Consider the following 15258-nt stretch of genomic DNA (forward strand, 5'->3'; position numbering starts at 1 on the left):
TCTGAAGCCCTGTAGACCTCATGCCTTTAGTTATAGTCAGTCTTCATGATTCACCAATAAGAAAGAAACTTGGCAAAAATGACCTTCATGGGACGGTTCCAATTCAAAAACCACTGCTGACCCAAAAGAACACAAAGACCCATTTCATATTTACTAAAAACATCTTGATAATCCCCCAATAATTTTTGCCAAATGTTATGATGATTGACGAAACTGAAATGTTTTTAAAAGGATATGGCTCGTGATAGATGTGGTGGAAAAACTCACTCGTATTTTAGAACAAGTAAATAAAATCTACAGTCAAACATGGTGGTGGTGGATTGCTTTGGTGTTTCAGGGTGTTCTGCCTTGAACACCAAAGTCTCCTGGACCGTTACCATCCTTACCATCAGTTCATGACCTCAAGCCCAAACATACTTATGCAGCACTACAATGACCCAAAACCAGATGATTTTTGACAGTGTAGGGAAAAATTCTGCCACAGAGAGGCTGCCAGTAATCGCAAATGCTTGATGGCAGCTGTTGCCTCTAAGAGTGGCATATCTAGTTATCAGGCTTAGGGGTTGAACTTTTTAACATGCAGCCAGACTGGTTTGAATTTGCTGTTTCTGCCTACAATGAGTGAATGTTATAGGAAACATGTTTTTTTGGACCTTTCCCAATGGGTCTTAATAACGAATTTAATAACAAATGCTGCTGAAAACAGTATTTTTTTTCATGTAATACATTTTTATTCTACAACAGAATCACACTAAAAATACCAGTAATATTGTATTAGATAAATTTTTTGTCATTAAGTTGGAAACTGTCCTTTTGCTATTTTCCATTTATTTTAATGTCACACAAAATGGAACATGTCCATCTAATTTTCAGCAAAAGTTGTATGATTTTATTTTAAAGTTTACAAACAGAATTAAAGCAATGCTATTTAAAATGAGATATTTCCATAAGCGGATATTTACAAACAAAAAATTCCTTTTTTTTTTTCTTTTTCTTTTTTTTTAAAGGTCTTCTAACATTTTTGGCTGTAAACATGTCTTATTTAACAGAACTGAAATTAAATATTTCTCCTAGGGTCACAAAGGTTGCTAATACCTGTTCTAAAAACAACAAACCGCCCTGTTTAGAGATTACCGATCTTTTTTTTGTTTTTATCATTCTAATCAGTTTTACTGGGACTGGAAATATTTGACGCTGTAAAGCAAGACAAAAAAACATCTCATCAGAACCACGTTTGTCCCACGTGTCTTTCTCTCGATGTTTGCTCCGCTCGATATTTGTCCTCGCTTGACTCCGCGGAGCGACGCACGCGCGTCTCTGCAGCTGTGTCTGAGCGTGAGTTAGCGTGTGGGAGGTGATGCTCATGTTACGCTGCCGTGGCGAAGTCTGCGGCGAGGCGAATAGAAACTGAGAGCGGGGAGGGGGGTGGAGAGRCCTACGCAATGTGAATACATCAAATCCACCACATCCAGAGGGGTGAGATAAACAAAACGCTGCTGCGCGGTGTAAACTTCTGATGCAGCCAAAGGTCACCGATCTGACCCGAGATCCTCACTTTTGTTTTTCTTTAAAACACACATAAGCTGCTGTGATGAATCAGAATGACCTATATGGTTATAAAGACGCCCCGAACACGGTTTGTAGCCACTCTGTGTGGGTGACCTTTTCACGCAACCAGCTGAAAATGTTTCAGAGATAAGCTGGCTGTTTTACAGTAAAAAGCCTCCTGCTGGATTTTCCCAGACTTGTTCAAAGAAGCAGTTTAACCTTTTCTTGTACAGCTCTCTCTGCCATCTGTTTACCTGGGGAAAAAAAATAATAATAATGCTGAGCTTTCTCTCGACACCCACGGCGTTACCAAGAAAACTGCTGTTTCTCTGCCCGTTCCTTTAAAATGATTATTACTTCTCATTCTGAAACTATTAGTTATTTTTTTCTCCCTTGTCATCATAAAAGTGATCAGATGAGTCAGCGTGCTATTATTGTTCTGCTGTGAATTCCAGTAAGGATCTAAGAGCGTCACATTCAGAAAGCACTGACCCAGCTTCCTCTGTTGCTGGGCTGTAGTACAGGAACAACAAGGCTGCAGCATACCCCCCCCCACCCTCCATTCTGATGACCCCAGGTTCCATGGCGCCCCCTCCGCCACGCTCTCCACCCCGCCAGCACCATGCACTGCCCTCCATGTCAACATCAGGCCACTGTAACGTGGGCCGGGCTGCACGTTGCCCCGTGTGGGGATGATGCAGGATGCAGATAAGGGTGGCTGTTGTTGAACTAAACAGGAAAAAAAGCGATGGCAGTCAGACTGGTTTCTTGTAAGTATTCCATAGTGTTTTTTCCCCCCTTTGTCTCAAGTAAGGAATGTGCATTTGGTGAAGAAAAAAAACAAAAACAAGACACGCCGCCCTGCTGTGGAAACATATTCATATTTACAAGGGAATACCAAATCCAAACATACCCTACTTCTGGTGTGTTTACTAAAGGGTCGTTTCAACATTTTCTCATTTTTACAACCACAAACATTGTTGTATTTAATGGGAATTCATGTAAAAGACCAACATAATCAATCAATCAATCAATCATGTTTATTTGTATAGCACATTTTAGCAACAGCAGTGCAATAACAACAACAAAAGCACCGTCATGCTGTGTAGTTGTTTTTTTTTTCAGCAGGAAACATGGTCTGAATTTACAGGAAGATGAATGGAGGTGAAGACAATGCCTTCCCATAGGATGATGATGATAGCCCTTCATCTCCAGCTTTTTTTTTTTTTTTTTTTTTTTAAGAAAAGGCAAAAGAAGTGCAAAAACATGAGTTATTGATGCAGCAAAAGTTGGTAAAGTATGGACACCTGCAGACTGCAAGCTACAGCTCGCAGGTATACAATACTGCATATTTTGGTATTGATCTGATACAAAGTAAACATATCGTCAATATCGTCGATATCAATACTGATACCGACGCTTTTTATTTCCGTTTAAATTTAGGTGGGTTGTTTTGGGTTTGTCCTTTGGATTATTTTGTTCAAACCTAGAACAGAATTTGGATGAAATTTATAGACATCTACTAAATAATTTACATATGGACATTACAAAATAACAATAGAAAAACAAGCAAAAAACCTACAAAGTGTGAAAAATTGTCCTTTCAGAGCACATCAAAGCAAACTCCTTTTGAGGTAGAGTTGAGAAACAACAGAACAAAAGTAAAGTATGATACTGGAACCATTTTGGCATTAATTTTATTGGTATTTGGAATTGATTCCAATATTGTATGAAAAAAAGCTAGAATAAATGTAAAATAAAAAATATGTAAAAACAAAAATTCATCCGATTAATTGCCAGAATAATCGGTAATCATTAGTTGCAGTCCTGATGACGACCACTACACTGTTTGAAATTGATGCTAGAAAATATTCACCACATTTGGTGAAAACATTTTTTAAATCATGTGTTACTTTTCTCCTACTTGTGGGCAACTTTTGCGTTGACAGATTGCATTTGTGCAAATCCTTAAAACAACATTATATTTAATTGCAGTTGTATGGTGTAAACAAAAACCCAACCTGTAATAGTTTCCAGACTAACCAGGACCCACAACAAGCCCTTCGAAATAAAAGTACCTGTAGCCTTTTTTAATTTATGCCTTATTTATCATTTTCTAGGAACTTCTGGGACCCGTATTTATCTTGCCACCACACTCAGCCAGCGGGACGATGAGGGATGTGAGAGCACAGTCTGCAGGGTTCACTGCTAGAAAACTCTGTCTTTGGGTCACCAAGTCTCAGAGTCTCTACCGAGTTGAAATAATTGTCAACTTATTTAGTAATCAATCAATTAATGATCGTCCTAATAACAGCCACTAGACACTACTTACACACCAACTGTTTGTTTGCAAGTGATGATAAAATGTGAATTTTGCTCAACTTTACCTGGAAGGTTAACTGGAACTGCATAATCTGGTCAGATGAGATTCAGATTTGACTAAACCTTCCAGGTGGATCGGCTATGAAACAGAGGATACACTTCATGCTTACTGTTAAGTACAGTGGAGGATCTGTAGGTCTGTGGGGTGTTTTCTCCAATAAGCACCTGGGAACAGATAAATGGATTTCTTGTATTTGTTATCTGCTTGGTAACTCGGTGTGTGGACGCGTTTTCAGGTTTGGAGAGAGAAAAAAAGGGAAGTACAGCGTGTCCAAAACACAGGCCTTGCATTCCAAAACAACATGAACAGTATGAATTCAAACGTCAGATGCTAATCAGAAGCCATCTAGGCTTGTGGGAAGCCAGGTTGGTTGGACATTTTCCTGCAGGCTCAGTGTTTTGCTTTGTCACAGGGGAAACGTGACCGCCATGCCTACGTGCGGCTCAGGCCGCCACCGAAGATGCCATGCCTTGACTCTACTCAACCGTGTTTCAATAGTGACTTAGCAACAATAGGTCAACTCTACTGTGTCTGTTTGCGTCTTCTTCCCTCTCCCGTTCCCAGTTTGCACCAGAAAGTTCAAAGAGCGAATGTTTTTATCTGTTTCATTTGCCAAATGAGGCCTCCGGAGATTCTCGCCGGGGAATTGAAATTTTTGACATCATGAAGCAAAAACGTAAGATCTGGGTTTGCTTTGAAGTCATGTTCACACGGGGGCCATTAAGCCAGCATGTGTTATCGGTTCCAACACTATCTGCTCCACAGACCGGCTTTTGATGTTTGGCACATGGGGCCTAAATTATTGTGAGGGGGATTTTGCAGGTTTCAGGAGGTCTGTAAAAATATTTTCTCAGTCTTAACAAAACTGGTTATGGCTTGGCTTTGACAGAATTTGATGTTTTATATTTAATAAAGATAGAGTGAATTACAAAAGGATTTATACACCTTGAACACTTCCACACTATGTATTTACTTTGGATTTTATGTGACAGAAAATTGATACATGGCTGGAAATATTTTACAGGTAAAATTTTAAAAAGTGTGACGTACATTTGCATACTGACCCCCAGTTAAAGCAAATATTACTGCACATTTCTCTGGCAGGGCTGAAATACTGAGAGATGGCATGATGCTGCCACCACCAAGATTCACCTTGGGTGTGTTCGGTCAGTTCTCTGTTTTTGCATTTAAGTCAAAAACGCTATTTTCTGACCAGAGACACTGAAAACAACATTACGTCCTAAGGTTTTCTTTAAAAGTTGGCTTTATTTTGCCACTTTTCTATAAATGTTAAATATGTAGAGTACATTCTATCTGAACTGTCAATCTATGTAGCTCCAGTTATTATAGGTCTACTTCTTTGAATATTTAGGCTTAGATTGAATTACACAAATATAAACACTGCATTAGGTGACTTTCTTTAAGTTATTAATATAAGTGAATCCTAAATATACATTTTAACATCTTCCAAGCCTAGATTCAAACATAATACCACGAATTTAATTTCTTTATTAATACAATCTAGCAGTAATCTAGTTTAATTCATGACCACTTCTGCTCGAAATGTAGGGCCTGCTACTTGAATTTACTTAGCACTTCCAAACAGCTTTCAAGCTGTTTTGCGTTGCAACAGCGACATCTTGTGGCCAAAACGAAGACACTTACAGCCACGGCCTTAACTCATTCAAAAATGTGCTGAAGTCACCAGCGGGCGTCGCTGTTGCGCCGTCTCCAAAGCTCAGCACAGGCAGCAGAAGTCAGCTCAAAGCAAAAAATTTCTGCCACAGCTGACTCGGACGCCATCTTTGTCGCGAACATAAACAACATAGGAGATTCGCGTTGGCATCTTGCTGTACCGGTGCTGCTACACGGAACACGACTACAGTTCTTCCTAACGCCGAGTTCATCCTTTCAGCCGAAGATGTTAGCCGCCCTGGTCACCTGACAGGTCGGTGGGACAACGCATGCCTATCGAGGGGCAGGATAGATGGCTGGGGTTAGTTTGAAGAGGTGGAAGCGGTTGTTGGTGTGCGCGAGCATGATACCATGACAACGGTGCGGTTTTCCTTATGAGCACATCCTGAAACGTTTCGGTAATGTCTGCTGCTCTCACCTGAATAATAAAAATAGCGGTGACCGGGGTTTTAAAGCATTGCAGACCCAACATGAGCCCACACCGCCTCAGAGTGTCAACACGACCACAGCAGGCTAACCGGGCCGCTTGGTCCGTGTTGCCCTAGCTCGTTAAACATTCTCGTGCCTTTAAATCGCTCCTTGGTGCTGCGTGATTTGAATGAAGTTGTTTTGGTTAATACAGAGATGGAGATCCTCTGCGGATTTCCTCACCGGGAGGGAGCGGAGGTGTAGAGGGGGCGGGGAGAGCCCCCAACCCACAGCACTGAACGGATGGACCAAGAGTACGAAAGGCGGCTGCTGAGGCAGATTAACCACCAGAACCTGCCCACAGAGCGCCGCATGACCAAGGTGAGCAGGACAGCAGCGTCACTAATGCACACAGTTTAGTATTAAGGTTTGCCATTAACACAGACTTCAGCTCTGAGTTATTATCACTGTGCTGAACCTCCTCACAGGGTTCCTAAACAGTCTAGGGGAAAAAGGCTTAGAAAGATTAGAGTTGTTTTTTATAGGAAAAGATATTGCAGCATGAAACTTTGTCTTTCTGGACATTAATCCCCGTCTCATAGTCATCCATTTGTTTGTTAATCCATGTTATTATCCATTCATCCACTTACATGTCTATTTAGCATTTAGCAAAGATAGTTTCAGCATCATTTCACTTTTGTAGCCCTTTGATAAACACTTAATTTTTTTACACATTCTAGAGTTATATATTTGTTTACTAGGCTTTTTTTAATCTGAATCCTCAGTTTGAATTTTGTAAATGTGAGCTGGTTTGACTTGAATATATATTAGTTCATTTACATGTGTATTTATTTATCATTTAGCAGAGCTAATTTCAGCTTCAGCTCTCTTTTTAACCCTGTTAATAAATACTTAATTTTTATAAGTACTCGATTTATATATTTATTTATTAAGTTATGAGGCTTTTTCAATTTGGACTTAAGTCTGAATTTTATCACATAAACATGTAAACTGTGAGGTTGTTTGACAGCAAAATCTCTGAAACCTTGAATTCATCCATACATTCATGCATACATACATAAATAATACATGCATCCATTTACATCTGTTTTTAGCATTTAGCAAAGATAATTTCAGCATCAATTCACTTTAATAAGTTCTTAATTTTTTTAGAAGTACTTTGATTTCTCTATTTATTTATTTATTTATTAATTAGACTTTTTTTAAAACTGGGACCTCAGTCTGAATTTTGTTCCATGACATGACAATAAGTCCATCCAGTTGTCTGTCCGTCCTTCTTTCCGTCTGTTAGTCTTGGTGTTTGGTCCTGACAGGACGGTGTGTATCCTGTCCTCAGTAACCATGCTGGGCTGTCTGTTGGTTTCCTAGAGTTTAGGAGCTGCCTGCAGCCCTCTCAGTGTGAAGTCAGGGGACCGCTTCATTCCCACCCGCGCTGGAAGCAACTGGAGCATCAACTTCCACTATGCCAACGTAAGAAATTTATGTTACCTGTCAACTGTGCAAGCTGCTCATTTAACAAAACAAACACTGAGCTCTTTGACCAGTCGTGATTCGGCTGTAGATGCTTCATGGATTTTCTCTGCAGGAGAACTGCCGCTCTCCTGCGCAGAACCACAAAGCGAAGGACGCCAGCTCCGACTCCAGCAAAGGTCAGAACCCCGCCCCTCCCGCTCGCGCGTCCAGCGGTCGTTGTTGATCGTTGATCCTGATCCGCTCCTTTCCGTTTACCGTGTCTTTCCTCCGTTAGACGCCGTGGCCTACGCCGCCCTGCTGAGGAACGAGCTGCTGGGCGCCGGCATTGAGACGGTGGCGGAGCCTCACGTCGACGACCGGCGGCACGAAGTTCTCGCTCCAGACTCCTGCGGCCTTTTCAGGGTGCAGATCACCGTCGAATCCTCGCCAGACGGAGCCGCTTCAATCCGACTGGAAGGTGTAACTCTTTGTCGTCTTCATGTGTGTGTGTGATCTCTGCAGTACGCTGTCCACACTAAGAGAGTGCCTTGCAATGGCGGTAATGAAGTCTCCCCCTTCTCACTTTCTCCACTCAGCAACAAGAGGTAGCAAACGTCCCACCAGACATTTACTGGAGTTTCTGTTCAGCTCAGATAGTATTTTCTTTTTTTCTCTCTTTGACGGTTCTCTAGTCACAAGCTCCTCCGTTCGCCCCGCAAACCGGCGCGAAAGATCTCCAAGATCCCGTTCAAAGTCCTGGACGCTCCGGAGTTGCAGGACGACTTCTACCTCAACCTGGTGGACTGGTCAGCGGGAAACCTGCTGAGCGTGGGGCTGGGGGCCTGCGTCTACCTGTGGAGTGCTTGCACTAGCCAGGTCAGATGGGAGCAACACTGCTCAGTAAAAAAGTTGATCAATCGTTTAATGATTAATTGATAAGCGCCCGTTTTCTTACAAACTTGAGTGAATAAACAGGAAATTGTGGTTTTCTCGCATTGTTAACCTTAGACATACTTATAAAATATAGCAAAACAAGAACCTATTAGGTTGCTGAATAGAAAAATAAAAGATGACAGGAATAAAATATGTGAAACAGTGAATCCCTATGAACACAGAGTTGGAAGTACTCTCTGCAGTTGCTCTTGAAGGAATGTTAAAACCTGGCTCCATAAAGTGCATTATTAATTCACAACAGCGCTCTAAGTCAGCCTTGCTTATCGGAATCATGGTTTGGTTTTTTTCATCATACTGCAATCTTTCTGTTATTCTCTCTGTTTTTTTGTCACCTGTGATGTTGTATTAGGGCCGTTGTAGATGGTAAAATAAAGGAGTACATTTCTGCTAAAATTTGTAGAAAACTCAACATTAATCTCAGAAATTTTCTAGAAAAAAAAACGTGGAAATTTCTGAGCTTGAAAAGTCAAAGATTTTGGGAGAAAAAGCTCAATGAGCAGTAACAAGGTGAAACTTAGGGAGCTTGTTCTGTTATATTTCAAAACAGAACCTCATAAAGTTCGATTGACATCCCACACCCAACATTGTGTGGACCATTTCTCTTTCACGTTCTGATATGGCCCTGCCATCTTTGTTACTGTACCAACTGACTCTGCTTAAGGACGACCTCTGCTGTTTGGCAGCCAAACTACAGCTCTAAAAGAAGGTTTAAGTGGACGTTTTTAGTTATTTGATTAGAACAACTCTTGATCAATTAAACCATTCATTGAAAATTAATTGTAAGTCGATTGTGAAAAGATGTTCAGTATTTAATTTAAGGCCCTTGTTGAATGCAGAGGCAGCTGTTTACTATCGTTTTAATGGCTAGTTTTATCCATTCGTTCTGCCATGACCGGCCCTTTCAGGACATTCATGATATTTATCATGAATGATCCACAATGAAAATGAGTTTGATGTAAATCCAACTGTGACATACAAAACAGGTTTTGTATATAATAATAATTAAAAGCTGCTTTCTGATCCCAACAGGTGACCAGGTTATGTGACCTTTCAGTTGACGGGGACTCTGTCACATCGGTGTGTTGGAATGAGAGGGTGAGGATCCTGAGCGTATCAATCTGCTTCTTAGATGCGTCTGAGGAGAAAAACTGACTCTTTATTTTAATCTGCATGGCTCAGGGGAGCCTGGTGGCCGTAGGAACCCACAAGGGTTACGTTCAGATCTGGGACGCAGCCGGAGGCCGGAAGCTGACATGCCTGGAGGGCCATTCGGCTCGAGTAGGTCAGTCCAGCCCCAACCGAGCATCACCGGGCCAAATGACGCTCACTCAGTCAGAACGATGAGGTTTCTTGATTGGAATCTTTGGCGCTGCAGGTGCGCTGGCGTGGAACGGGGAGCAGCTGTCGTCGGGAAGTCGGGACAGGGTGATCCTGCAGCGGGACGTCCGAACGCCGCCCACCGCGGAGAGAAGGCTGCAAGGTCACCGGCAAGAGGTGTGCGGCCTCAAGTGGTCTCCGGACCACCAGCACCTCGCTTCTGGAGGCAACGACAACAAAGTAAGGCACCTGATGCCGACTCTAGTAGAGATGCGATCCGATCTGATAGGAATATCTGTATCGGTCCCGATATTGAAAAAATTCCAGATTGGTTTTGGTGACAATGTGCCAGAACCACAAAAACAGATCTATTCAGTCTAATTCTATGCTTTGTGCTCTGAGTGACATCATGTTTTATTTATTTATTTTACATTATATTTAGAGTTCCTAATTTCACTTTCTGAACCATTTGAAACCATTTGCAGTTTATTTTTTTTACATGTTTGACCAAGCTTGTGAAGCTATTGGTGTATTTAAATGTACTGTACTGTTAATGTACTGTACTGTTGCAGAGTTACCAGATAAATTTGCTATTCATTACATTTATATTTGTGGTTAAAAACGGAAACGTTTTAAGTAGAGATGTGCCGATCAGGTTTTTTCCTGCCAATTCCGATTCCGATCACCCATGAGGGCCGATCACCGATACCGATTACATAATTATTATTTTTTTATTCATAAGCACTACGGTTACATTATGTGGTAAAAGGAACCACGAATTCACCTTGATTTAGATAAAAGCTTTTAAATAGCTTTTTCCAAGAAAAAACAAAACAGACATTGTGCAAATTGTACTGCTATCAATAATACTATCTTTAACAGACTGAAAACATATGAAGACTCTTATTTTGACTCTTTAAATAATGTAAAGAGTCAAAATAAAACTATTGCCAAAAGATTCAAGTATAAAACTTAACATTCAAAGGCAAATACAGGATCCATTACAATAAACAATCCTGAGTTACTGAATGAAAACTTCCTGATAGCATGGCGGCTAGCTGATTACTGCTAGTTCTGAGTGGCTGTTTCTGGCTGAGTGGAGTAATTATGCAGAACAGGGAGGAGATCGATTTTGTCAGAGATTATCTGTCTCATGTTAGGACAGCGAAAGTTTTAATGCGTATGTAAAATGTATTTTTTTTATACATTTTACATACGCATTAAATGCTGCAGCTTTAAGCAGAGGTTCGGTGTGAGAGTCACTACCAGGTGGAGCAGAAGTGGCGCTCCGTCTGTCAAATATTACTACCTGTAGCGCGGAGCAGCGGTTCAACAGCGAGAACAGAACCAGTGTCTTACATCGCAGCTCGAAGACTTAAATAATTTTGCGGGTTATTTGTTTAGCTTTCTGACCGTCATGCTAATCCGGGTGAGTGTTTGTAGCTGTGCGCTGCTTTTTGTGCTATTTGATTCTCCATATGTCTTTTTTACTGCAGTGAGCCTCGATGTAGCCAAACTCCGTCGAGTATGGCATTGTTTTTATGCCATATTAGATTCGTCTGTTGATGCATTTTGACCTGCTTCACCCCACGTGCTTCAATTTTCCGCCGCAACACGCAAACTTTCTCATTCACTCAGTGCGTTATAGTTCCACATCGCTTAGTATTTATTGCTGCACGTTTACGCAGTGTGAAGAAAAGAGGAGACCAGCTGCACAGACAGGCTGCGAAATGAGATGCAGATGATCGGTTTGTGTGATCGGCAACAAGAGACCGTGATTGCCGATCATCAATCATACACTTTTCCACGGAAATTGGCCGATTATGATCGGTGGCTGATCGATCGGCACACTTCTAGTTTTAAGTTGAATCATCAATGTTGTTTTGTATCAGATCGGTGTCAGCCGATACTAAACCTTAGACAAGTGAAGCAAAAAAAGTGGACCGTTGAGTCTTTAAACTGTAGGAGAGTCAGCAACTCCAGGATGCTGCTTATTTATCTTTGGCCATAAAACGGCATTATATACATAAGAGTAACACCAGAATATCAAGTTTGTATTAAATTAAAAAAACCTGCCTTCAGATGATATAAAATCTTTACTAAACATTTATGCAATAAAATAACTGACAAACGTAATAGTTGTAATCATACAGAAGGAATTGTTTTTTATGAAGGTGGGGATGTTAAACTATAAAACTATAGGTTTGTATGTGGTGTATTTAGAGAATTACAATTCTTATTCCTGACTATTCTGAATTGATTTAAAATGCACAAATTGATTGCAGTCTGCTTAAATTTTTGTAAAACAATTTTTTTTTCAATAATTCTTTGATGGGTTTTTTTATTTAGGAAAAAATCAGGCAGCTAAGCTAAACTAATCATGGTAATTTAAGTTACAGAATTTTATGCACAAACTTTTTTTTTTCCAATATAAACTAATGGAATTTGATACATTATAGATTCCTATAGAATTGCTGTAAATAAATGTGCTACTAGGCCTGCACAGATTTTGTCCAGCAGCATTCTTACTCTTGTGCATTTATTTATTTATTTATTTATTTATTTATTTATTTATTTATTTATTTATTTATTTATTTTGTCCATCCAGCTGCTGGTGTGGAACAGCTCCAGCCTCATCCCCGTGCAGCAGTACAGTGACCACCTGGCGGCCGTGAAGGCCATCGCCTGGTCCCCTCACCAGCACGGGCTGCTGGCCTCGGGCGGCGGCACCGCCGACCGCTGCCTGCGCTTCTGGAACACCCTGACGGGTCAGGCGCTGCAGAGCACCGACACCGGCTCCCAGGTCTGCAACCTGGCCTGGTCCAAACACGCCAATGAACTGGTGAGGAGGATCATCTGCACCCACAGTTAACGCAGAGAGATTCCGAGGCTGATTCACTGTGATTTCTCTTTTCCCCCCCCCCCCCAGCATTTTGGATAAATTGAAAATTGAACTGCCTTTTAAAAAAATTGTATATTTAAAATAAAATAGCAATTTTTCAGAAACGTCCAAGGGTTACAGATAAGTGTGTCACAATAAGGAATAAATCTTATTAATTGCATGATCATTTTCATGATTGTATGTTTTTCTAGTGTCTCTGTCTCTTCCTATCAAAGACTGGATGATAAATGTCTTCAGGTGGTGCATTGGTATCAACTACACTGCAAAAATGCTAAATCTTACCAAGCATCTTTTTCTAGTTTCTACTGCAAATATATTAGTGCACTTAAAATACAACAAAACTAACCCACAAGTAAGTTTTCAACAAGATGTAACAGCTTGTTTTAAGTCAGTAATTCTGTTCTAGTTATATTGGCAGATTACTTCACTTAGAACATGGGAGAAATGTCTGGTTATAGGTGAAACTTTGAGAAAAAAACATCATGAGAATAGCTTAGGCTTTTTTCACACAGTAACAACTTCCACACAGAAGAGTGTTGCTAGCTCAACCTTAAATGTGGTGCATTCAATGGTTGTATCAGACCAGTCCATCTGGTCAGGTGTGAAATCAGCCAGTTGCCTTCATAAGCTAATGAACAGCGCTCAGAAATGAACGCTGTTCCTGTACGTTCATTTCTGATTGTATTCCACAAATAAATATATTTTTAAAAATATATTTTCAAACTTTCTCCAGTGAAGTCATATGAAAATGTGTGTGCATTACTTGTGTTTTTTTTTTGTTTTGTTTTGTTTTTTTTGCCCAGGTAAGCACTCACGGCTACTCTCAGAACCAGATTCTGGTGTGGAAATATCCGTCTCTAACGCAGGTGGCCAAGCTGACCGGACACTCCTACAGAGTCTTATATCTGGTATGTTAAGAGCTGCTTTGACCACATAACCAGACATGGTTTGGTTATGTGGTAATAACACAAGCAAGCTTGGCAGAAACAGTGAGAGCATTACATGTTCTCACTGTTTTGATTGCTGATTTCTTTGTACAGATCCCATTCAAATGAAATCCACTTTTTGAGCCATTCTGTCCAAATCAATTAGTTCATCAGTGGTGGGCACCACTAGCTAAACAGTTAGCTGCGCTAACCCTAAAGAACATGTGATGCACGTTAGCTTTGCTGACTCTAAAGCACGACATGTACACAGTGTATCTGCCCTTGAAAGACTACAATGCTTAAGCACCAATATCATTTTGACATAATTTACATGTTCTGTGAGACCCATAGATACTGTATTTATGTTTCTAACTTGTTCTACTGTCTGTGTTTTATGCTGTTCTATGAAAAGTTATTGAAGTGAAAAAAAGGGAGAACATAAACAGTCTTCACACTTCAAAATAAGAGCATTAATCTTTAAAGTTGATAACAAAAACTTCAATAATTAATTAATTAGTTAATTAACTTTAATTAACTTTAATTAACTGGAAGTTTACAAAACTGGCAAGTAAATTGGTGCTTCAGAATTAATCTGGAAAAATAATTTTAGGGGAAGCTGAGTGTGCTAAACGTTTTCATTGTCAGCAAAAACGCCAAAGCACTAAACAAAAAAATTGGCTCCAATATTGGCGCACTAGCGGATTGGCTAAAGTATGTACACCACCGCAATTCATTCTAATGCAACCCGGTCATACTGCTTCAATGTGTGTTTGTAAATGGATTAATAAATGTCACTAAGGGAATAAACTGCAGATGTCTGAACCGTGTGGTTGCCGGTCACCACTGTAGTTGCCACATTTCCAGCAGGGTTTAGCTTTGCTCGAGGTCTCATGTTCTCTAACACGGTCCTCACCAGGCCGTGTCCCCGGACGGAGAGGCCATCGTTACCGGAGCCGGAGACGAGACTCTTCGCTTCTGGAACGTCTTCAGTAAAACACGATGCACTAAGGTTAAAAAAAAATGTTTTAATTTTTTTTTTTTTTTTCAAAAAAGGCTTTAAACTTTAAAAGTTTAAATCTGAAACAAGTTTTGAAACTGAAAGACAAAAAAATTCAACTGGAAATAAAGATTTGAAACTAAAAAAAAATTCTGTCGCTACACTCCATCTTAAAAATCTCCAAATAAAATCATCACCATTTTCTTTCTCTTTCCAAACAGGAATCAAAGTCGGTGCTGAACCTTTTCACGAGGATACGATAGTGGGCAGCCATTGGTCAGGGAGGCTGCAGGAGGATCCTGAGTGGATGAAATTCACAGACTCATAGACCCTCTGCAGTGAGCACCCACCTCCACAGAGACTGTCCTAGTTCAAACATTTTCCTCCTCCCCCCCCACGACGACTGGAGCGACGTTGCAGCAGATTAAAAACAGAAAGTCGCTATGCACGCTCTTCTTAAAAAGTCGCTCTTGTTCTCCTTACTGTCGTGGATGTGATCAAGTTGTTTTCTTATCTATTAGCAGATATGAGAGTTCTAAGTTATATGATGTAATGATGGAAGCTTTTTTTAAAAAAAAGAAAAAGAAAAAACGGAGAGGAGGAATGGGGGGGAGGGCTGGGCTGAGATAAAGCAGCGGCATGACGGGAAAGAGGA

At 40.6% G+C, this 15258-nt stretch overlaps 1 protein-coding gene across 1 annotated transcript; it reads left to right on the forward strand.

Annotated features, from left to right (window-relative positions):
• Window positions 1–5494: 5494 nt before the first annotated feature.
• fzr1b (fizzy/cell division cycle 20 related 1b) lies at window positions 5495–15181 on the forward strand. Its single transcript, XM_008433220.2, has 14 exons — window positions 5495–5879; window positions 6249–6415; window positions 7424–7525; window positions 7641–7704; window positions 7803–7930; window positions 8030–8112; window positions 8200–8383; window positions 9491–9556; window positions 9641–9743; window positions 9837–10018; window positions 12387–12620; window positions 13484–13588; window positions 14523–14615; window positions 14825–15181. Exons 2-14 carry the CDS (start codon window positions 6338–6340, stop codon window positions 14864–14866), a joined length of 1464 nt encoding a protein of 487 aa, XP_008431442.1. The 5' UTR covers window positions 5495–5879; window positions 6249–6337; the 3' UTR covers window positions 14867–15181.
• The last annotated feature ends 77 nt before the right edge of the window (window positions 15182–15258 follow it).

The sequence above is a fragment of the Poecilia reticulata genome, linkage group LG17 (genome assembly GCF_000633615.1).
Source record: "Poecilia reticulata strain Guanapo linkage group LG17, Guppy_female_1.0+MT, whole genome shotgun sequence".
Classification (NCBI taxonomy): domain Eukaryota; kingdom Metazoa; phylum Chordata; class Actinopteri; order Cyprinodontiformes; family Poeciliidae; genus Poecilia; species Poecilia reticulata.

Coding starts and splice junctions, on each gene's coding strand:
- fzr1b (XM_008433220.2), top strand. CDS start 6,338: ATGGACCAAGAGTACGAAAGGCGGCTGCTGAGGCAGATTAACCACCAG. Junction 7,931..8,029: donor ACTCCTGCGGCCTTTTCAGG/GTGCAGATCACC, acceptor TGATCTCTGCAG/TACGCTGTCCACACTAAGAG. Junction 12,621..13,483: donor CCAAACACGCCAATGAACTG/GTGAGGAGGATC, acceptor TTTTTTGCCCAG/GTAAGCACTCACGGCTACTC.